This window comes from Pinus tabuliformis, chromosome 6 (genome assembly GCF_031772625.1).
Source record: "Pinus tabuliformis cultivar Carrire ecotype Pingquan chromosome 6, CPIR1, whole genome shotgun sequence".
Lineage (NCBI taxonomy): Eukaryota > Viridiplantae > Streptophyta > Pinopsida > Pinales > Pinaceae > Pinus > Pinus tabuliformis.
In genome coordinates, this window is record NC_142292.1 from 82,094,586 (window position 1) to 82,118,237 (window position 23,652).

General features: G+C 38.6%; 1 protein-coding gene across 3 annotated transcripts in view; it reads left to right on the top strand.

The window, feature by feature from the left end:
- LOC149257368 (E3 SUMO-protein ligase SIZ1-like) overlaps positions 1–23,652 on the top strand; it is a 211,832-nt gene that overhangs the window by 170,217 nt on the left and 17,963 nt on the right. Inside the window, exons 4-5 of one of the 3 annotated variants that reach the window (XR_016256735.1) lie at positions 1,088–1,300; positions 3,317–3,757. Coding sequence is in view for 1 of the 3 variants with exons in the window: in XM_089414200.1 (XP_089270326.1) it covers positions 1,296–1,300; positions 1,620–1,816 (202 nt within the window). In the remaining 2 variants the exon portion in view is untranslated. Of the gene's footprint in view, positions 1–1,087; positions 1,301–1,619; positions 1,817–3,316; positions 3,758–23,652 lie in introns of all 3 variants that reach the window. The other 2 variants (XM_089414200.1, XR_016256734.1) reach the window with 2 other exon arrangements.

A 23,652-nucleotide genomic window follows, 5' to 3' on the forward strand; every position in this document is an offset into this window, starting at 1 on the left:
AAGTGAATTTTTTTTTAATCTGCATTGTAATGAACTTTAGATCTACACATTCTTAGCTCAAATCTATACATTATTAGATAAACTTTAAAATCTGCTTTTAAATCTATATATATCACATATAGAAATTCCTTATCTCAGTCGATTTTGATTTTGGACACACTCACCCTCCGGTGTTGGATCCCTGCAATGCTTGGGAAACAAACATCATGAGTATATGGATGACCATACTCGTTTTGCAGTGTCTTGTTTTTTTGAAAATTACTCTCCTTTTGTGTTTTTAATATTTAAATTAGTCAATGGCTAGGCTACTGTAATGACTGCGCTTCGTAAACCCCTCTCTCTCCGTTCATACCCACACTGATTCCCTGCAATGCGTGGAAATTAGGTCGGTCAGTTAAGTTTCCAAAAACAAAGCAATAGACTAGGGTTGAAAAGGTGGAAGTTGCTTTGCAGGCGGTGGCTCTTGGTCGGGTTGAATGGCTAGGCTAGTGTAATGACTGCGCTTGTCCCTTGAAAACGAGGGTGCCATTTACAGGTTTGTTCGTAAACCCCTCTCTCTCCGTTCATACCCACACTGACACCCTGCGATGCGTGGAAATTAGGAGGTCAGTCAGTTGAGTTTCCAAAAACAAAGCAATAGACTAGGGTTGAAAAGTTGGAAGTTGCTTTGCAGGCGGTGGCTCTTGGTCGGGTTGACAGGACGAAGGATTAATTAATTACAGTAATTTTGGAAGCGTCTATTCCCTTCTGGAACCATTCTGCATATATTGTAAAAGAAATATCAATATTAACGCTAGTGATTAATTATTAATAATTCAAACGCAGTTAACTGTAAGCAGTTATTTCAGCTTTTTAATTTGTAATTTAAATATCTAAAAGTAATAATGTAGTGCAGTTTGCTCATTTAATCTATATATATATATATATATATATATATATATATATATAACGTTCAGAAATTTTGGTATTTATATATATCTGATTGCATGTAGTTAAATGATGTGCAGATGTGATATCTACAATTAATCCGATTAGTATTTTCACAGTAATTCTAACTTATATATTCATTTTCCCTGTCATGGAGCAGGTACCTTATCAGATTGAAGAGCATGGCCAGAACTAAGGCCTGAGAATTGCCCTGGATTAAACTCCGAACATCATTATTTCACCGTTTACGTGGGAGCCAATATTCAGCTTTTCAGGTTGAAAAGCATGGCCAGAACTAACCCCTGAGAATTGCCCTGAATCAACTCCGAACATCATTATTTCACGGTCCCACAACCTGTTTATCGTGGATGAGGTGCTCATATTTTCACTCAAACCTCTGATAGATGTAATACAGAAAGGCCCTTCACTCACTAGGTCTGAATATCAATTCTTTCGTTTCAATACGTGTATATATAATGTTTACCCGACTCTGATTTTTCGTCCTCCGCTTACGTGGTCTCAAGTTGTGGCCGTCCATGTAGTAATATACGGTGAATAAATTGGTAACGGTTTCATGCAAGAATTAATTGCAGATTTACTCGAGGATTCATTACTGTCTTACACCTTTGGAGACTAAATCCGACATTGTAAGATGTAAGATTTAATTAAAGATTTGCTGGTTGTTATCTCAGTTGGTTTCCAAACCGGAACAGATCCGGATCCTTGAAGCTATATTCATTTCTGGTACTGTCAATCCGCCAGAGAAGAAATCTAAACCATCAGAGCAGTTTGGAGATATCCAGGGTGAAAAAGTATATTACTGGTTCCAGAACAGAAAATACAAAACAAAAAGAAAGCAACGGCAACTGGATGAAAGAATATATTTCTGGTACTGTCAATTCCCCAGAGAAGAAATCAAAACCATCAGAGCTCAGCTACAGCAGTTTGGAACAAAATAAATAATTAATAATAGAATTCTTGTATCTGTTTTTTTTCAATAATTTTCCAAATACCATGATCTTGTTGAGTGTCTGCCTTAAATAAAGTATCAGTGGTTGTCTTTTATTCTCTATTTCTATTGTTAGAATATTGTTGTGGTGGAAGATGCTTACATCACTTTTGCTTCAATGACCATGGATCATAACATGAGATATTTTTGAATATTTGGTATTTTATTTGGCTTTCAAGTCTCTTTGGTTTATATGTGGAGTTAGAATATTGTTGATGTGGAAGATGCTTTCATCATCTCTGTTTCAATGGCCATGGACCATAACATGAGATATTTTTGAATATTTGGTATTTTATTTGGCTTTAAAGTCTTTTTGGTTTATATGTGGAATCAAGCACTAGCAAGGATATTTTGTCGTGTAAATCAAGCTCAAGTAAGAATTCAGAAAACTAGATTATTTGCAAACTAAATGCATGAACTTTGCTAGTGTTTAGGATTTGTAATACTACACTTATTATTTGTTAGGATAAAAAAGCGTACAACCAATTGACTACGATTTTTGTGGTTGCTAAGGGAAAATAAGAATATAATGGAACATATATTGCTTATGTAAGAAAGTGGCATTAACATAATTGCTTTGGAAAAATAAGTCATAGCATTATGTGTTAAGTGTATAGCTAGAGTAAGTTAGACAAAGAATGCTAGAAAATACTAATGAGATAGAGCATCAATATAGGCCAAAGAATTGCAACAAGGATGTTAAAATCCTTAGCTATAGCTTGTCAACTTCAAGATGTACTTGTGAGGCATTGTACACTATGTGTGAAAATTACAAAAAGACACCTATCTACTTAAGAAGGAGACCCGTCAATTCTACCATGATGTAAGGTCTACTTAGCTAAGAGAAGTTGAAAAATACTAAAGCAATAATCAAAAGCAAGGTGAAAAACCACAGGAGGAAAAAGGCTTTAAAAGGAAAACCAAAAAAGCAAAAAGGTTTTAAAACAAGACTTGAAATCAACTAATAATCAGAGTTTGAATATACTTGTCCCGAATGAAATTTGAGATAAAATGTTGCAAGCTCAAGTAAATTGTTGTACTATAGTGTTATATATTATTAATATTTAACACTATTAATATGATTATTTCTCTAATGTAATATTATTTTCAGTTTATTTATATTTAGATTGAAGTTCTTTCCAAAATGACTTACAATTATTTTTTTTTCCAAAAATAATGAGTTTTTCTTTATTCAAAACATGAAATCAACACTTTCTTTCTTAAAACCTGCTTGTAAACTTTGAGGTTTAAGTTATTTTAAAATATAAAATCAACACTTAAATAAATCAGACATTTCTTTACTAGTATCATAGTTTAAGTCATTTAATTAATTTTATGTACAAATTTCAAGGAGTTTTTGACTCTTGTTCCCCATTTCAGACATTTGAACTGGAAAATAGAACCTTCACAGAGCTTGAATGGCGATTCCAAGGCAAGGGAACGAAGAGTCAGGAAGAACCCAAAAAGTAGAAAGAAAATTGTTAAAAAGCTCCTCGAGTGCGGAAGAGTCAAAAGAAAACTGTTAAAAAGCTCCCCGAATGGTTTTGTAAAAAATGGATAACGGAGATAAGATACCAAGAATTTGGGGCGACAACAGGGTCAAAGGATAAGGTATATTTTTAACGTTCAATAAGGCGTCATCCACGCAGAGGGCATCAGGAGTGACGTATAAGGCCGTAGATGCTATGCAGTGCCTCAGAGGGGTGGCGCAGAGGGTTTTGACGCTGACGCAGAGGCTAGGAGGGTTGATGCTGTGCTTCAGTTGTGCTGGAGAGGATTTCGTGGGGCAAATTTTCTGAATATCTGCTTCAGAATAGAGAGGTACTACTGCCAGTTATTTTTGTCCGTCGGGTGAGCCAGGTTGGCACCTAGTGGTACTCAAGGATATACTGCATAATAAATAACCTTGAGAATTGTTGCATCGATTTTCCTAAGTTGGGTTTTTCCGGGGACAAGTTGTCCAAAAATAATGGTGTCACTTTTGTGTTTGCTATTTCTTTTAGCTGTTGATCTGTAGATGGTTGAGATTGTATTGTGCTTATTTCGATGTTTATATGTTTAAATAACTTGTTTGTAATTAACAAGTAAGAGAAATAAACCAGAAGAATACAGATAAAATTTCTAACGATTAGACTTAGAAATTTCAACAATAAGAAGGTCAGATTGGTAAGCCATTTCTTTGCATCATACCAACCAACATTGTCACATAGAAAGGTCTTGACTAACAACTCTATCTCTCCACAAGATTAAAGCACAATGCTGGCGAGACCAATGACTGATAGACACCATCATCATTGTCTCTCAAGGCACATACCCCACTCGGGTATTCACAGGGTATGTCCTTTTAGGACAATTCCTATCTTGGAATAACAATCTTCAAGGAGTTTCCTCTTCGATTGCTCTTATCTTGGATGCCCTACCTCATCCTCAAAGAGTATCGGATGCCAGATGCTTACCCAATCCTCCATTCTTTCTTCACGAAGTGAAGACAATAATGATGTGTCTATCTCTCTCAACTAGGGAGGATATATCAACCAGTCCACATTTGTCTCTCAAATACACAAGCTTCTTAAGGAAGAGATTTTGTCAAGATGTCAACTACCTGTTCATCAATGGAGATATACCGTAGCTACAACACTCCATCTTGTACCATCTTTCAAATGTAGTGATACTTGTTATTTATGTGCTTTGTCTTTCCATGAAACATTGGGTCTTTAGACAACCTTATACAGTTGGTGTTGCCACAATGTATCATTGTAGGGTCTATTAGTCCTTCAAACAGATTGAACAACAACTTCCTCAACCAAACAACTTCTCTGCTTACTTCACTAAAGGGACGGAGTCACTCACTATTCATATGGGTCTATTAGTCCTTCAAACAGGTCGAACAACAACTTCCTCAACCAAACAACTTCTCTGCTTACTTCACAGGATGCAATATATCTAGCCTTGGCACTACTCGAAGCTATTGATTCTTGCTTTCTACTCATCCAGGATATCATGGAGGATCCCAAACTAAAACATCCTCCATTAGTGCTTCCCCCATCCATCTCACCGCCTCCCTAGTCGGAATTTGTATATCCAATCAAGTGGACATCATTCCGCTTATCATACTTCAGGAAGTAGTGGATTGTTCCTTGCAGATATCTCATTATATGCTTGGTTGCTATCTAATGATCATGCTTGGGCTCAACTTGAAATCGACTGAGAATATTCATTGCAAAACAAATGTCTGCTCGAGTATTTACCAAATACATTAGTGATCCAATCAATTGTCTATACTTTCTCGAATCCACCAGGATTGATTCAGAACTTCTTAGCCTTTTCAAGTTGTGATCTTAGGGGTTGTCATAGGTTTGCAATCCATCATGTCAAACCTTTTTAGCATCTCGATCACATACTTTCCTTGACCTAGATAAATCTCATCAGGTCCTTGCCAAAATTCCAACCCAAAATAATAGTGCATCAACCTAGATCCTTCATATCAAATTCTGCTGCCAGTTGCTTCTTGCACTCTTGAATACAACCTTCCACAATTGTCATGAGAAGATCATCCACATATAGAATAATGATTACGGGCTCATCCTTCACAACCTTGATGTAGAGATTTGGATCAACAAAACTCTTCGAGAAGCCCAATTTTTGTAGGTATGCATCCATCCTTGCATACCATGCCCTTGCTGCTTGCTTGAGGCCATATAGTGCCTTCTTCAACCTGTAGACATAATTCTCTCTGTCTTTTACTTCGAATCCCAAGGGTTGTTCTATATAGAATTCTTCATCAATAGTATCATTCAGGAATGTTGTCTTGACATCCATTTGATGAATGTTCCATCCCATCAGTGTTGCCAAAGAAACCAACAAACGTATAGTTGTATACTTTGTTGTAGGTGAAAATGTCTCTTCATAATCGATGCCTTCCTGTTGGGAGAAGCCCCTAGCCACAAATCTTTCCTTATATTTATCTATACTTCCATCTGGTGCATGTTTAATCTTGTAGAGCCACTTGGAAGTCACCATAGATTTGTCTTCAGGCCTAGGTACAATTTCCCAAACTCCTTTTCATGGCATCTTTCCATTCTTGATGTTTGACAACCTCTTAAAAGGTGGATGGGTCTGCTTCTATTAACTTCATCATATAGGCTGCAAATCCTGAATATCTTTTGGGCTTCTTACTTTCCTTGAATGTGCCTTTGGCAGCTCCATGTCCCTCGACATCTAGGAGAGTAGACTTTAACCAATTAGTTCTCTTTCTATTTTCAGGGATGATGACTTGTTGCACAGGTTCAATGGGACCTATCTCTTTATGATTTGAATCTTCTTCCTCCCTTGTGCACTCTTCTTCAAATATTGGAAGTTCTTCATCATCAGAGTCAATCAGGAGATCCTTTGATTTCTTGAATGCAATACTTTCATCAAAGATCACATCTCGACTTACTTCTATTCGGTGTCCTTCCTTTATGTCGATCCTATATGCTTTTGAAGTATTACTATAGCCAAAAAATATTCCCTTCATGCTTGTAGGATCCAACTTCTTTATCTTATCTTTTAGAATATCAGTATAGACAGGAGAGCCAAATATTCAGAGATGATCCACGCTTGGTTTCTTCCCAGTGAATGCTTCTTCAGAAGTTATGTTGTCTAGTGATCTGTGAGGACTTCGATTTTGAACATATACAATAGTCTGTGTTGCTTCACCCCATAGAAATTTTGTCAAGTCTTCATCATGTAACATGGCTCTGTCACTTTCTTCAATTGATCGATTCTTTCCTTCAACAACTCCCTTTTGTTCACGATTATATGGGACTATCAGCTCCCTTTAGTCCCAGCCTCCTTACAAAAAGCTAAGAGTTCATTTGAAGTTCCATTATCAGATCTTAGTATCTTTATCCTCCTTCTGTAAGGTTCTCTACTTCAGCTTTAAATTCTTGAAATTTGTTGAATACTTCATCCTTGGACTTCAAAAAATAGATCCAAGTTTTCCTTGAGTGGTCATCAATAAATGCTACATATTTTAGATGACCTCCAAGAGACTTTGTAGACATAGGACCACAGACATTAGAATGAATGAGATCCAGGGTTTCTTTTTGACCTTGAAGCATTGCTTCCAAATGGCCTCTTAACATTTTTATCTAATGCACATCCCTTGCATACTCCTTCATTATCCTCCTTGAGTTCAGGGATGCCATTCACTATTGAATTTAGAGTTGTTGGTAAGATTTTGTATTTAAGGTGACCAAACCTTCTATGCCAAAGTTCACATGGACTTACTTTAATGTGAACCAAAGCTTGAGAGAGGGGAGTCAACAGTCTGTAGAATCTTCTTTCACGAATCCCAATGACCTTTGCATTTTTTATGCTAGAGCTTTTATCCCATACTACAACCTTTCCATCTATAAAAGTGACTCTATCTCCCTTATCTTCTAAACATGAAATAGAAAGTAGATTCTTTTGCAAACCTAGAACAAATAGGATGTTGTTGAGATAAATATTTCCTCCATTCTCTAGCTCTTGCGAGGTTGATCCAATTCCTCTTACATGATATCTCTTCTTGTCACCAAGTTTAATGGAGTAGGAAGATTTTCCTCTTGATAAGGTCGTTAATTGCTTGTGTTCACCTGTCATATGTCTTGATGCTCCACTGTCGATTACCCAAATATTTTCATCTTCAAATGTGCCTATAAGTGCTGAGAATAACCCTTTGTCCTTTGTAAAAGTCTTGGTCATATTATTCTTGATGGATAATAGGATATTCCACAATGCCTTGATACCTTTTTTGAGATGACTTGCTATCATAGAACACTTCTTCAAAGACTTCTTCAAGGATGTAGTGATCTTCATTATGCCCTTTGCCAACCTTATCTTTGATACCCTGTTGAGAAATCTATAGGGCTACAATTAGGATGATTTCTCTTAAACTTGATAAATGCTTGTGATGTCCTTTTATTTTTCTTACTTATTAGCTTCTTCTCTTCTTATTATGTTATTCTTATCATTAAACAACTACCAAAACAAGAAGATCAACAATACACATGAACACAGGATATAGGCTGCAAGCCAGGGCCAAAACCTCTCCACTTCAGAGGAAAACCCACAAATCCCTTCTCTTCTTATAGATTCTTCAAATAATGAATTCCAAGACCTCTAGACCAAGACCAATATCCTTCCAAGACCAAGTATGACCTTATTGATGATGTGCTTCCTTTGTCCAAGTCAAATGCTGTTAGATCTCTTCCAGCTGCACAACTTCGACCCCCAGTTACAAAATTTCAGCTTCTACTGCAGGTCTGAAATATTCAGCCCCTACAACAATTGCTGCCTCCACACGTGTGAGCAAATTTATGGTTTCCAAGGCTTCCTTTGACCTTTGCTTGAGTTTCTCCTTCTTCTAGGGCTTGAGGATGACCTAAATTCTAATAGACATTCCTTCAACCTTATTTTTGCAATTTCTCTAAGTTCGATCTTGCAACAACAAAACCGTAGCCTCCTTCCTTCACATGTGTGAAAAGAGAGAGAGAAATAACCCAAACACTGAATGATGTCCATAGGAGGTCGAGTTCCCTCCTATATATAGGCTTCCAAGAAGGATGGAATGCCATAATTGAGGCCGACTTCTTAGCTACCAGGGCGACTTGGTCTTGGAGGATATATTGACACTTTTAAATACAAAAATAATTCTTTTTACAAGTTACGATGTGCACGATGGGGTCTTCTTCATATGACAATGACTCTTTTGACTTCTTGACCCTAGGACATACCCTAGAAGCACTCAGTGGGTGCTTGACCTCTAAATAAAATGACCTTGAGCATGAATTCCATGCTACAAAAATAACAATAATAATTTTTCTTTCATTTTACAATATACAAGACTCAAAAGTACATTTCATATTTATGAACACCGAACGTAGTCACACGTTTTTCAACACATCTTGCAAACTGAGTTCCAAAGGAAGAAGTAGCTACCCAAGCGAAGAAAGAAAAGGATACGTTTCACCATCTTATACTCACATGTGCCAATCTAGGGTTTCTGCAGTAAGGCAGAGTTGCAGTCTAAAAGTGTTGGAGAAGTTGTTGTTGTAAGTTGTGTAAGGAAAACTATTCAAGAAGGAAGGTTGACTTGGTCTTGAAGGGGTCTTTCTCAAGGGTCATAGGTCTTGGAATTCGTCATCTCAACATACTATAAGAAGAGAAGAATTATTGTGGGTTTTCCTCTCAAGAGGAGAGGTTTTGACCCTAGCTAGTAGCCTACATTTTGTGTTCTCTTGTCTCATTGTTCTTTATTGTTTAGTAGCTGTTTGATGATCAAAGCACACAATAGTAATCACGTAAAGAAGAACTAACTACAAGTACATCAAGTTAAGTAAAAAAACATCACAAGCAATTATCAAAGTGAGAGAAATCACCTAATCTAGCTGCCCCTAGATTTCTCAACATGGTATCAGAGCTAAGGTGATTACAACAAGAAGAAGAGGCAACCTGAAGATCACATCATTAAAGAAGGATACATGAGGGTTGAGCACAAGGAAATCATTAAGGAGGACTAAAAAGCACCAAGGAGGAGCACTCATCTTAAAAATCACATCATCAGAAGCAGAAGAAGACCTCAAGGACCCTACCTCCACTCAAAGAAAAAAGGAATACACATTTGAAGCATCTTGGAGTCTCCATATTCTACGTTTCTACATCCAAAGGAAGCAAGAAGAAGCATTTCCATCATCATCAAAGAAATCAAGGTGATCTTCTTCACATTGAAGCAAATATTACATCTCAAACATCCTTTAAGAAGATCATCAAGGAAGCAACATCATCAAGTTGAAGATATCATCATCTAGGCGCATCTTCACTTGACAAGTAAGTATCTTTATATTTATGTCTGGATTTAGTATCAACATGACTTCATTCTGCAGAGAGAGCAACAAACTGGTTGGGTCATCAAATTTCCTTGCATGGAAAAAGGGGATTGATTTGACCCTCATAGAGAATGAAGTTATTGAATATGTTAAGGGTTCAATCTCGAAACCATCTCAAGAACAAGCTCAAGCACTATCGAAGTATATGGAAAGGGAAATAAGGGCTCAATGAATCCTCATAGAAACAATCAAGGATTCCCTAATCCCTTATGTAGCAAAGTTGGTAGAATTGTTTTCCGTTAGTACTGCAGGAGATGTTATATCATTGAGAACTGAATTATGCAAAATGAAGGTATCTAAGGATGAAGGGATAGCCTCATACCTTATGAGGGTATTTCAAATAAGATATCAACTACAAGAGTTAGGAGAAATAATGTCTAATAAAGAAATGACCACCATTGTGCTCAATGCACTACCTTATGAATGGGGCAACTTTATATAAAGTATCTATGGAAAGAAGGAAGCCACTGCATTTAGTGAACTTTGGTCATTATGTAAGATTGAAGAAACTAGGTTGAAGGCAAAGTGCAATGTTGGATCAAATGAACAAGTTCAAGCATATGCTACTATGGCCAGGAGAAAATGAAATTTTGGAAAGCTTGATCCTCGGAAAAAGAAGAAGATCGATATGTCAAAGATACAATGCTATGAGTGTAGTGAATATGGTCACTTTAAAAGGAATTGTCCCAAACTCAAGAAGGACAACAATAAGAGAAATGAAAGAAATGAAGCATGAAGAAGTGGAAGAATCAGAACAAAAGAAATCAAAGGAGGAAGTGAAAGATCTCTACTATAACTGAGATAACCTCCTTTACTTAGTTTTTTTCTGTTATAGAAGAGAATGGGAAGCATCACAAGAATGATAGGATGCATTATAGTTGAAATAGAGATGACATCATCATAATGACATGGAAGGTCAGTCAAAGTAGAAGTCTATGTGGCTGAAGCAGTGATCTCACATGAATGAAAGGAAGTAGCTCATGGCATCATCATTAGAATCATAGAAGGACAACCAAAGTAGCAATCTATATGGTTGGAGAAAGTCATCTAGTAAGATAGAATATAAGGAGATCATCATACATCATCATCATTAGAAAGGAGCATTTGTAGAATGAGGATCATTAAGATCCTCCATTAGAATCTTTATTAGAAGATTCACCTCTACTTAAGAATAAGCAAGTGTCGTGCGGATGGTCTACATTCCATCTTATGTGGTATCTACAGGTCAAAAGGATGACGATATGATGACAAAGATGTGCAACATGACAAATTGGTTGAAGTACTTTCATCTTCAAGCAAGGAAAGCACGCTGCTAGAGGGTAGTCTAGATGACCAAAAGGAGGAAGAGGTATGTATATATTTGATAAATAAAGTCATGTCATCATATAGTTGCGGAAAGAATGGTTGAATGCTCTATCTCATGAGCATGATACTCTTCCATTAGAATAATGCATGAAGACATGTAGACAATGTGCCTTAAACTCTTCTACATATTGATAAGATGAAATTAACATAATATGACCTCATATGGAATATGAGGTGGTTGACAATGATGGTTCCTATGTTGAAAGAACCATGTAAAGAAGATCTTGAGGAAAGCAATATGTGAAGAAAGGAAGAAGAGTTCATGAAAGTATAGTCACGCAAGATAAGATAAGATAAGTAATGAACATCCGATAACTAGAAGAATTAGCTAAGACATCTCCATGGAAGAAAAAGGTATGAAGACCATGATATGTACACTACAAAAGAATAATCTTGGTAACGAATGTCTTGGAGATGGATTCATAGATGTGCAGGGTGTTGATGTTGCAAGAAGCTGATGTCATGACGAAAGACCTGTTGAAGGAAATGTAACTAGGTTCGGTCTTCATAAATGTACTTTTGATATTTGTATTATTCAAGAAATGAAATATTATTTTTATAATATATGTCAATGAGTTTCTTGCTCATTGAAATAGGTCTAGCACTAGTTTAAGTGCTATAGGTGAGTCAAATAGTCAAAATGAAATGTTGAAGGCCTTAAGGGCATGTTACACCATGTATAAATATATATTAAAGTCAAAGAGAAAACCTCCAAGCAAAGTCAAGTCTACTACTATGCAAAGGAACCATCAAGAAGCTCCTACGAGCATGCTACACCACCATAGAAACTATTTGAAGTCTGCTCAACAAATCGGCCTCCAAACAACCCTCAAAGTCGGCCTTCTACTCTGCCTAAATGGAGTCTATATATAGAGACTATCCACTCCTCTACGCATTCAAGCATCTCTGAAAGAAGCGAAGACAAGGAGCCAAGATAAGAGTGAAACAAGCGGAAGATAAAGAGCCTCTAGTGCAACGAAAGAATAAGAAGTCTAAGCAAAGGTTGAATCACTGTTTCTAGGACTAAACACAGTCACACGTGCGAGAAAAGGAAGGCTTTCTGTGGACATATCAGCAGCAATATAACAGTCCCATAATTCTCATTGTTTGGGCTTGAAACTTAGGCCTATAAGGCCTCTCATTAGAAGAGTCTCTCACATACAAAGGAGAAAGAAACAAAATACACCACGAAACCTCCCACACGTGCGAGAATTTAGGGCTGCAGTGCTGCCATATCAAGTCTGCAGTGTTACATGAAGCAGAAGTTGAATTGGTGAAGAGAAGAAAAACACCATCGTATGTGAGAAGGTGCACATAGGATCAAGGAGAAACATCTCTTCTAGAACTAGCATAAGAGAGCCTACCACCAGAGAATGAAGTGCCAGAAGGAGGAGGAAAAAGTGTCGGAGAACAAAGTGCTGGAAGAAGTGCCGAGGAATAAGGTGCAGAAAGAAAGAAGGACTTGACTTGTGCTTGGAGGATAATCTTGTCAGGGGTCTAGGTGTTTGGCATTGACCAATAGAAGCTTCAATAAAAGAAATTTACTAAAGGGTTTTCCTCTCAAAATGAGAGATTTTGGCCCTAGCTGAGAGCCAATATCTTGTGTTCTTGTTCTTATGTTTTGGTAGCAGTTTGATGAAGTACACTCATATGCACTAAGAAGAAAAAGAAGAAGAAGAAGATTAAGTTAATAAGTAAAAGTAAAAATGCTCCACAAATTGTTATCAAGTAACGAAGAATCACTCTTACACTACTTTGCCCTAGATTCTTCAACAAGACCATCATAAAAAAAGGTAACTTTGATATGATGTTCGTTTTTATTTTTGAAAAAATCTGGTTGGGTTAAAACAAGGCTACCGAAAGAGGCTTGTAGAAGTCATCTACAACTAGTACTCATGAGATCAGATGGAAGATCTTGAAAGAAACATGACTTGGAAGAGGTAGTTGTATGAAGGATAACCAAATGTGGACTAGACGATCACTTTCCGATGAAGAGAAGGATGACATGATTATTGATCAACACTATGGTTCGTTGAAGGAAAAAGATGGAGAAGATGTTCGATGCGCTATAAAGAATATCTAGAAGATGAAGGCTCCATGATGAAGAAGTTGAAGTTCATGACATCAAAAGGAGGAGCCCTACTAGCAACTGATGGTACCATGATCTCCACCAAAGTGTTGATGGCTAATGTTGGAAACAAGTCCCTAGTTAAGAGGGAGCTTGGGCAAGTTCCTACGTAAGAAGGAACATGGGTATATTCCTTTTATAGGAATGAGTATATCCTCCCTAGTTGAGAGGGAGAGATAGATACATCATTCTTGTCTTCATGTTATGAAAAAAGAATGGAGGATTGGGTAAGCATTTGAGATTGATTCCGATACTCTTTGAGGATGTGGTGGGGCATCCAATAGGAAAGATTAGTCAAAGAGGAAATTCCTTGAGGATGTGTTATTCCAAGATAGGAATGGTCCTAAAAGGACATACCTTGTGAACATCCAGATGGGGTATGTGCCTTAAGAGACAATGATTATGGTGTCTATCAGTCATTGTCTCGCCAACATTGTGCTCTAATTTTGTGGAGAGATACAGCTGTTAGTCAAGGCCTCGCTATGTGACAATGTTGGTTGGTATGATGAGATGTACTCATATAAGCTGAGTAAATGGCTTACCTATCTGACTCTTCTTATGAGAATTCTTTAGTATGAGAATGTCCAAGTACCTTGTATGGATTATGAATACCTTCCTAGTGAAGAGTGAGTGTTGAAAAGTGTAACTAGGTTCAGTCTCCATAATGTCTAATGTAATCATCATTTTATGAAAAGAGAAAAGGAAATTTTATTATTATTATTTTGTAGCATGGGTTTCATACTCAAGATTATTTTATTTGTAGGCCAAGCACCCATTGAGTGCTTCTAGGTTTTTATTGAGTCAATGAAGTCAATTGAGTCATTGTAATATGTATAAGAACCATTTGGGCATCATGTATAAAGTCAAAAGATTTTTTGTGAGTCAAAAGACCCCCTCTAAGACAAGTTGGCCTTCATGAAGAGAAGTCAGCCTACATGAAAGAACTAGTCAGCCTCATGAAGGGCTGTTCGACCACCTTATGAAGCACATATATTAGAAGAACTCAATCTCACCAAAGGCACTCGTCAAGTTCGATGAAGCACAAAAAGAAGCCTCATACCTAGTGAAGAAAAGTAGAGACAAAAGGAAGCAAAAACGGAATTAGAAAGGGGTTGTTTTAGGCCCAGATTTCCCACACATGCGAAAGGATTAGGGCAACAATTATTGCAACAAGGCCGAAAATTACAATCACACTACAGGGCCGAATTCAAGGAGAAAAGGCATCATCTTGTGGATTGAGTTCCAAAGAAAGAAGTTGCTACCCAAGTGAAGGAAGAAAAGGATATGTTTCACCATCTTATACTCAGACATGCCAATGTAGGGTTTCTGCAGTAAGGCCAAGTTGCAATCTAAAACTGCTGGAGAAGTTGTTGGGGTCGAATTTGTTGTTGTAATATATGTAAGGAAATCTCTTCAAAAAGGAAGGTTGACTTGGTCTTGAAGGGGTCTTTGCCAAGGGTCATAGGTCTTGGAATTTGTCATCTGAACATTCTATAAGAAGAGAAGAATTCTTGTGGGTTTTCCTCTCAAAAGGAGAGGTTTTGGCCTTGGCTAGTAGCCTACATTTTGTGTCCTCTTGTCTCATTGTTCTTTATTGTTTGGTATTTATTAAGCACACAATAATAGTCAAGTAAAGAAGAACTAACTACAAGTACATCAAGTTAAGTAAAAGAACATCACAAGCAGTTATCAAAGTGAGAGAAATCACCTAATCTAACTACCCCTAGATTTCTCAACACACTCAACCTATCTGGAGAGTAATTTGAGCCTAATGCTGAAAGGCACCCACTCAACTGAGTGATTGGAGGCCTCTGCAATATGGAGTTGCTACAAATGTCTACATCTTGCTCATCCAAGAGATCATAATAGAGTCCAAACTGAAGCAATTTCTTGATTAACTCTTTTTGTGCTATCGGCCCAATAGGAATCTGTGAATCTTTGTAGTTGTACTTCACTATTTAAGACATATCTCAAATTATAACTGATTGTGCCATGACCAACTGTACTATTTTGGTACTCCAACACATGTTGAGCTACATGCCTTGGATCAATTATAAACTGATATGCTTCCCTTCGCTAGATCCATCATCACAATTTCTTTCCTATCACCTTGATTGGGTGCTCCCTCTCACACTGAAACATATCTTGTTGTGGTAATCCTGGCTGCACCCTTAGAAGCAATTCTTTTTGCCACAGTTGCTCCCTTTGACGCATGAGTCCTTCTACTTCCGTCAGAGACAAATCAAATGGGATCAACCTTGATCCATCAATCCAAATATACCAAGCCTAATGTGTATGCTTGTGATCGTACAAAGCCGCCTTCAATCATGAGACTTCTTCTCATGTACCTTAAAGCCCTAAGGTAGCTCTATGTACACTTCTCCCTCTTCAATTATTCTATTGAGAAAAAACAATATTTGCACCCACTCGGTGTAATTTTTTAAGGCAATGATAATAGTTATAATAGAAGTGTACCTCAGAATTGGAGCAAACGTCCTGTCATGATCCTCTCCCTCATTTCGGGGAACATATTATTCTGAACTCTCGCTTTGTACTTGTCTATACCAATTGTTACATGCTAGATTTTGTAGATCCATTTGGAAGTCACCATTGACTTCCCTTCGGCACAATCAAGGTATACATTAAACTTATTGATTTGCTTGCTCCCTCTAAGCTCGGATGTCGTCTAGTACAATGTCTCTCAACAAAAATCACGATTTTGGGAAAGTCCTCTTGTCGCATGCTTTGCTTCGTTCTTCCACTACTTCCATCTGCTGCCAGATCCTTGCCAACCTTCATTATGCATCTACAATCCTGACTAGGAGGTCGTAGAAGAATGATTACAACTCAACAAAAGAAACAAAGACAAGGGGCTAATAGTAAAACAGAAACAACAACAATAATCAAAGAAGAGAGATATAAAGTACTTATCTTTTTGAGGAAAATGCCAGCCCCCTCTTGATCTTAGCCTTCTTGCATCCCATCATCATGATGTCATTCCTTCATGAGCTAGGGTTTCTTCTTTTAACGAAAACGTCGATCTAGGTCCAACCCTAGTTATTTCACATCTAAGGCTTCCAAACTTCTAGGGTTTACAAGCCTATTGTTGTGGCTACAAACACCCTCCAAAATTTTGCCTGAGCTTCATTTTGGAGCCTCCCTACCAACCATCCTTAGCAGCATGTCTTGCACTGTCAAGTACATAGGCTTCAGCTAAGTTTCGGTGGCCTGCCAGCCTGTGCCTGTCAACTTGTTTGTCTCCCACCCACAGGTTGTCATTTTGAAGTTAGACAATTTTCTGGCTGAGATGCTCCCCCTGAAAATTGCACAATTCTGGAGGGAAACTAGCCTTCCCTCTAGAAATTATGGAATCCTGTTGGGCTCCAGAATTGCGCAATCTAGCCAGGCAGCCTTCCCTCCAGAAATTGCGCAATCCAGACCAACATTGGGCTTCAGCTTAGAAATTGCGGAGTTCTGGGAGGCAGTGAACTGCTGGCCCCAGAAATTGCGTAATGCCGGAGGGACAACCAGCCTTGCTCAGCCCAGAAACTGCGCAAATTTCATCCCCAGGCTTGCAAACTGCTACATGTGACTTCAGCTTGACCGGTTCCCTTCGGGACTGAGCAATCCTGATTTGCATGCATGGCTTGTTTTTCTCGAAAAGGTAAAAAACAACATGCAAAAAGCATCCCTAGATTTTAGGGATCTATTTTTAGTAGTTGGAGGTTACATGCAAAGATCGTTTTTGAAACTTCCCGCCAAGTGTCGCTTTTTCCTAGATTTGAGGCATGCATGTCATAACCTCGATCTTTTCAAAACTCATTCGCCGGACGCTGCAGAGCTCATTCCTCACATTTATCTTGTAGCTTTGACATCCCACATCGCATCTAGGAGTCTTCAGCACATTCAACCCAACTTTTTCAGGGTAAGTTTGCTTCTCATGTCTTGTGCCACGTTTCTGTCGCTTTTTGTAAGTGTTGTCTGCTTGGTTTCAATGAACGCTTGTTGTCGTTTTGATGTGTGTTAGCTTGTAGAAGCACTGTTTCAGTTTTTCATTGCATCTCACTGTTGTTGCATGCACAACACTGTTTCTGCACTGACACTCGTCATTGCGGCGACTCGCTTCACACACATGCTTGTTTTCCCGTTTTCTGAATCCTGCACTCACTATTTGCATGCATGATCATTCACTCTTCTTTGTACTTAGCTTTGCCTGCATTTAGACTTCTCATGTTTCCAGTCGCCTGTCGGCGGGTTTGGGCTGCCTTGGCCCAGACCTTGCTTTGCCCGGCTAGCAAATGCACATTTTTGGAAGTGAAGGCTCTACCTTCCCTCCAGAAATTGTGCAATCTGGCCCAACACTGGCCTCCAGGCTTGCATTGCGCAATTCTGGGAGGTAGTGCCTTGCTGGCTCCAGAAACTGCGCAATGCAGTTTGCTGGTTTGCATGTCACTTTTGAGTTTTGAATGAAATTGCGCAATGCGCAATTTCATTCCTTAGCATGCCAGGATGGACTGTGCACTGTGTAGTTCCAGCAGTCAGTCAGCCTCTTGACAACCCCGACCGTGCCTTGTGCAGTTTTGGCAGTCAGTCTCCCGAGTCCCAGCTTCTCGATGAAAATTGTGCAATCTCCACAGACAGTCACACAGGTATGTTGCATGTCAGTCCTCTAGTTTGTTTTGTTTTTTAACTGATAGATTGCTTGCCATGAGTGTTGATGTGTCTCCAGGTATCACAGGTGTTCGTCTGCCTCTCAGCAATACAGGTACATGGCTTCCCAGGGAGCAGGGTCAAAGGACACCGTTGAGAGTGCAACTGGAGATGCAGTTGAGCGAGTGTCTATGAGCTTGCCTATCTATGAAGACACCAAGTTGTTCATAGACAAGGATATCAAGATGAAATGGCTGTGGCATCGCAGAGAGCAACACCATCAACAGCAGCAGAGGGTAGCAGACCCACGCTTGACCAAGGCAGGAGGAAGGTTGTTGACAGCACAAAGGCGGAGCAAAGTTGCAAGTTCAAAGAAGATCCACTTGTGATAGCAGCTTTGGAGATTGAGGCCAAGAGGTGACAGTGCGACAAGAGGATCACACAAAGAGGTTCGAGGAAACAAAGGAGTTGAAGTGACCACTCAGGGGAAAACAGGCGCTGTGCAGCAGAGAGAAGGAAGCACAGCAGGAGCAGGTACAACAGAGGTGCAACATGCACAGACTGATGAAACTGCGCTCATACAGGATATAGACCCATCCGAGTAGTTGGCACAGAGCAGACAGGACGAGCAATGCTGTCGATTGCATGCACGGGTGTTTAGGAGCATGGATGTCATTGTGCGCACACATGCGATTCCATCCATTAGCACACTCACCGAGGCGGAGACAAAGAACCAAGTCCGACTGGAGTTGGACATGTACTTCGACGAGTTGATGTGCATAGCCACCAACACAGACATGGAGATCAACGCAAACACTATGCATCAGTGTGTTGTTGCTCCGACTGCACTCAAGACTATGATGAGCATATTATTAGACGAGTTGGACAGAGGAGCCAAATCAGTGTACCCGGATGCAACGGAGGCAAGAGTTCGCTTTCAGCAGGATGTCACCATTGAGCACGCGGACACCATCATGGACTACCAAGCTTGGCATCAGTTCGCCACCGTCGACCATTGCAAGGATGTCGAAGAGTTGGTCTTCCCACAACTGTCTGAGTCTTAGTGATGTCTTGCATGGCTTGCTCAAGCCTATTTTGTCTCACATGGGTACATGTGCAAATTGTAATATAACATCTTGTAAAAGTGAAAGAACAAGTGTCGACAGTAGAATGTAACAGTCATGTAGTAGTTGAAGAGTCATGAGGGTAGGTGAAGAGTCACAAAGGGGAATGTCAAGGGTCACCCTCCCTTTGCTATTTATATAACTTCATAACTCATCGTACAGGCTTTTGGGAAGCCAAGCTTCCTATAGGTGTATCTTAGAGAAAGCTTGGAGTGTATTGTAACGAGCCTTGGCTTCTCCACAGTGCAAAGCTAGTATATCTCTTTGGAGGAGCAGCGGCAGTGACTGTAACGTTTCGTTGTCAGGACTAGTAGTTGGACATGGTTGTATTGTATGATTAGATCTTTCACTCTTAATATAACAGAGTCAACATGTTTCATGCATATGTTGTTATTGTATTTTAGCTATCTTGGTTACTCTAATGATATATGTAGATGTTTTCTTACACATGTATGTATGGACTCTTTCTATATATGTATGCATGAATCTTACTGAGTTGTCTTCTTGGTTTAACCATCACTTTGGATCTTTGGTTTCCCTGCCTTCTAGCTTGTGATGTATCTTTGCTTGTGTGTTCCCTTTCAGGCTGCGTGTTTCCACAAGTTTCTAAGGGGCGCACTCATTCCCCTTTCCGTGTGTTAGAACCCTTCATACACCTTCCTTGGCTTGCTATGCTGGTCACACCCTTGCTACCAACAAGGGCATCCTACTTGCCTCTGCGCGCAACCACGGTCAAGGCGATACCATACGACCCACTGCTGGGACTCCTACACCAAACGGTCTAGGGTCTAGTTGGGACTTCTTACTAGGGAGATCCCCTAACATGTTGGCGGGTCCAACACCGTCAACAAAGCCCTAGAATTACAATACTCATTTTACATCTTTTACAAGACCAACATACTTTGTTATATGCTAATTGTATTTTCTATAAAAAACCATAGAGTTTTTTGTGATGTCATCAATCAAGGACAAGTATGACATCTTGCATCATTTTACTTGCTCCACAAACTAACTCTTAAGTGGTTTAGGCTTTCTTCATGAGAGAGGCATCGACAAGCTCATTGACAGATCTCAGATGATTACACTTGGTCCTTCCAAGTAACTCAACTTCTAGAAATAACTTGTTGTTTGATCTTTTGCAAGAGAAATTTCGGTCTTTCAAGGACACTTATTAGAAACAGATATTCTAGAACTACTAGGGTTTTACAAAATCCTAGGTATATCAACTCCTACAAGAGAGGGTTTATATATTATTACAAGTGATGTTTACATGATAGAGCCTTTCTTCTCAGGTCCCTTTGGCTCTAGAGTAACTCTTTGTTTGGGATAAAATACAAATCAAGGATTTTGCACGAGTGTAGAACAAAGTCGAGGGATTTGTCCACCCACAATCCTTCAAAGCACAACCAAATCACTCTTAATTAATCAGGTCAGTGGATAAGAGACATGGTGTTCACGTTGGAGCTGAGATCACAAGACTTTTGTATAGTAAATCGCTTCTTCTCAATAGAACTTTGACATTTTAGTGCATATTTTGATTGCATATTGAACAAGCTTTTATCGAATGAAGTATTACTAACTGCACACTTGTTCTTAATTCATTCCATGCCATAATTTCAAATAGAATTCAAAGTCCGCAAGCCAAAAGCTTGGATAAGTCATACACACTGAAATAGGGCAAAAATCAGTACATTATTACAAGACTGATACCAACGATTTCAAGGCTCCACTTTTGCAATTGCATCAGATTTGAACTAGCTTCTATGAGATCAAGTTTCTGCTCCTTTCTTAAATCGGTTTCCTCATTTTGAATATACATGGCTCATCCCTTTTAACCATCCAGATGGCTCTAACATTTTCTTATGGTTGCACAAGCACACAATCCTTTGATCTTATTAAGGAGTAGTTTATAGTGTGGTTTAGTTTTTCATGGTGTGTTTTGCACAAATGAATTTCAAGGCATACTGAGATCAACCTTGCTTCATTGAACTAGATATCAATAACTTCGAAGAAAAGCCTTAATACAAACTTTTCAATCAAGCCTAAACTTGGTCTTCATTTGTCAAATGATCATAGTCAAGAGAACTTGGATTTTAAACAAAATCTCTGAGAGCAATAGTACATACCTTGAAATACAAGCAAATTTTAGTAGACACTTTTAACCGAAAACTCTTTTTGCTGCCTTTTTCACTGACTAAGGCATCTCGGACTATTGCGAATCACCTCCTGAGAATGGGTCTTCGTTAGGACTGCAGGGGAGTGCCCCCCCCGAATCCACTCTCGAAGCACACTCTAAGCGCAAGCACATCGGGAGCGCACTCCGGAAATTCGCTCCCCGCAAAAAAATTCACTCGGCTTTCTTTGCAATTTATATTTTCGCAAAGATGTTCCAAATGGAATTTTTTTCAAAGAAACAAGAGTTCTTGAGTGGGGCAGCCTAATATTCAAGCCTATGGCCCTAGTTTTTAAGTGACATTCTCCTTTATCTTTCATTTTCATCCTTTTAAGTTTTACCTAAATTCTTAACATTACCATGAAATGACTCAAGATGTTTGAGAGTGGTTCCGACCTCATTGGATTCCATATAGAGAAAGTAGAATTTATGAATGCAACGATCTTAGGATATGCAATGAATGGATTTGAAAAGTAGGCTCATAGGATATCCATATGCAATGAATGTATTTGAAAACTAGGCTCTTGAAGAGATATTACATCATACTGGACAATGCTAAATTTGTGTGTATCTTGTCTTCTTATAGCCATGTAGGCTCGATGAAAAGTGGTTCGAAATACTTTCATTGCATGAATCTGGATATCACATAGAACCACAACTGGAGCACCAAGTGTGCATGGTTGATCTTCTTCACCATTCTGGGCACCTGAATCATCTTCTTTAAAGCTGAATGGATCCCCTATGATATAGGTTCCAGAGAGTAAGCCATGGAGGCCCTTCTTATAAACGTGTTGAGGATTAAAGCCATGGGAGTGGTTAAACTTTAAAGGACAAAACTATCAGAACCAACAGTCCCTTACAGAAGCAGAAGATAAACTAGAGGTCATACATGATGACCTAACAAATGTTATGTTCTGATACAAGTTGAGGAGGCTACAGGGAGTCTAGAAAAAGATAGAAGCAAATTTCTAGCTTGGGAAGAGGCATTATGGAGAGAAAAAGCTAAGGCAGAGTGGTTGAAAGGAGGAGATTAAAACTATACTTTTTTTCACATGTAAGTAGCAGACATCAATGGCCTTGTTGATTCTGTCTTTCTTTAAAGATGTTGTTAAAGGGTGTGTGGATCACTACAAGAAAATCTACAAGAAGCCAAATAAGTTGAATATTTCTGAAATTTTCCTATCCATCTCTCTTCTGAACAGATTGCTCTTAGATGAGCAAAATGATTCACTCAATGCCCATGTGAGTGAAGAGTATCTTTAAAAGGTAAAAATACTCTTTTCAAGTTGATAAATCTTTAGGCATAGATTGCTGGACCATTGAGCTTTTGGAAGGTTTCTTTAAATAGATAAGGGAATACGTTTCACTAGTTGTTGAAGAACCAAGATCCATGGGGAACGACTTTCATCCCTTCAACTCCACCTTCACTGTGAACACCCCCAATATCAATAAGCCCCTTCTCTTTGACACAAATCGGCCCATTTCATTAACGATTATGCAGATGTGTTTACAAAATTGTGCCAAAGTAATAGCCTGAAGGCTATCATGATTCATCTCTGATGAGCAGTTTGGTTTTCTTCCAGGAAGGCAGATTTTTTATATGGTGGGAAACTCCCAAGGTGCTCCACACTATTAAATCAAAGAATACTACCTGCTCCGTCATCAAGTTGAATCTTGCAAATACATACGATAGAGTGGATTCAATTTTCATTAGATTGTAATTGATGCTTCACATATGGTTTGATATCCACTTTGTCAATTGGATAGGTAAGTGCATATGTACAATATCATACGTTGTCCAAATAAATGGGTCACCTTATATTTTCCGGCCACAGAGGATTTAGTCAAAATGCTCTCTGTCACTTTACTCTTCTTATTACTGGCAAAGGTTTTCAGTAGAATTTTGAAGAGTCTAAACGAAGGATGACAATAAAAGTAATTCAAGTGACCAAAGAACTCACTATCACCCATATACTGTTTGTATATGATATTGTCCTGCTTAGGAATGGTTCTTCCTGGGAGGCAAAAATAATAGGAAATGCTCATATTCAATGCTATATAGCTACATGAATAAAGACAAACCTTTGAAATTCAACCATAACCTTGCATCAGATTGATGGTCCAACTTCTATTAGAATTAAGATTTTGTTTCTATTTAAAGTTACAGAATTTGAAGACACTACAAAATATTTGGGTTTTCACTTGAAGGAAAATAACTACTACAAAGACTGGCTATGGCTATTTTAAAAGACTCAGAAAAGGGTCATTTTTTGATAGCTGACCCTTGTTAAAAGCATGTTTGAGGTCACACCTATTTATCAGAAGTCTTTTCCTTCACTACCCACAGACATACTAAACAAGATAAT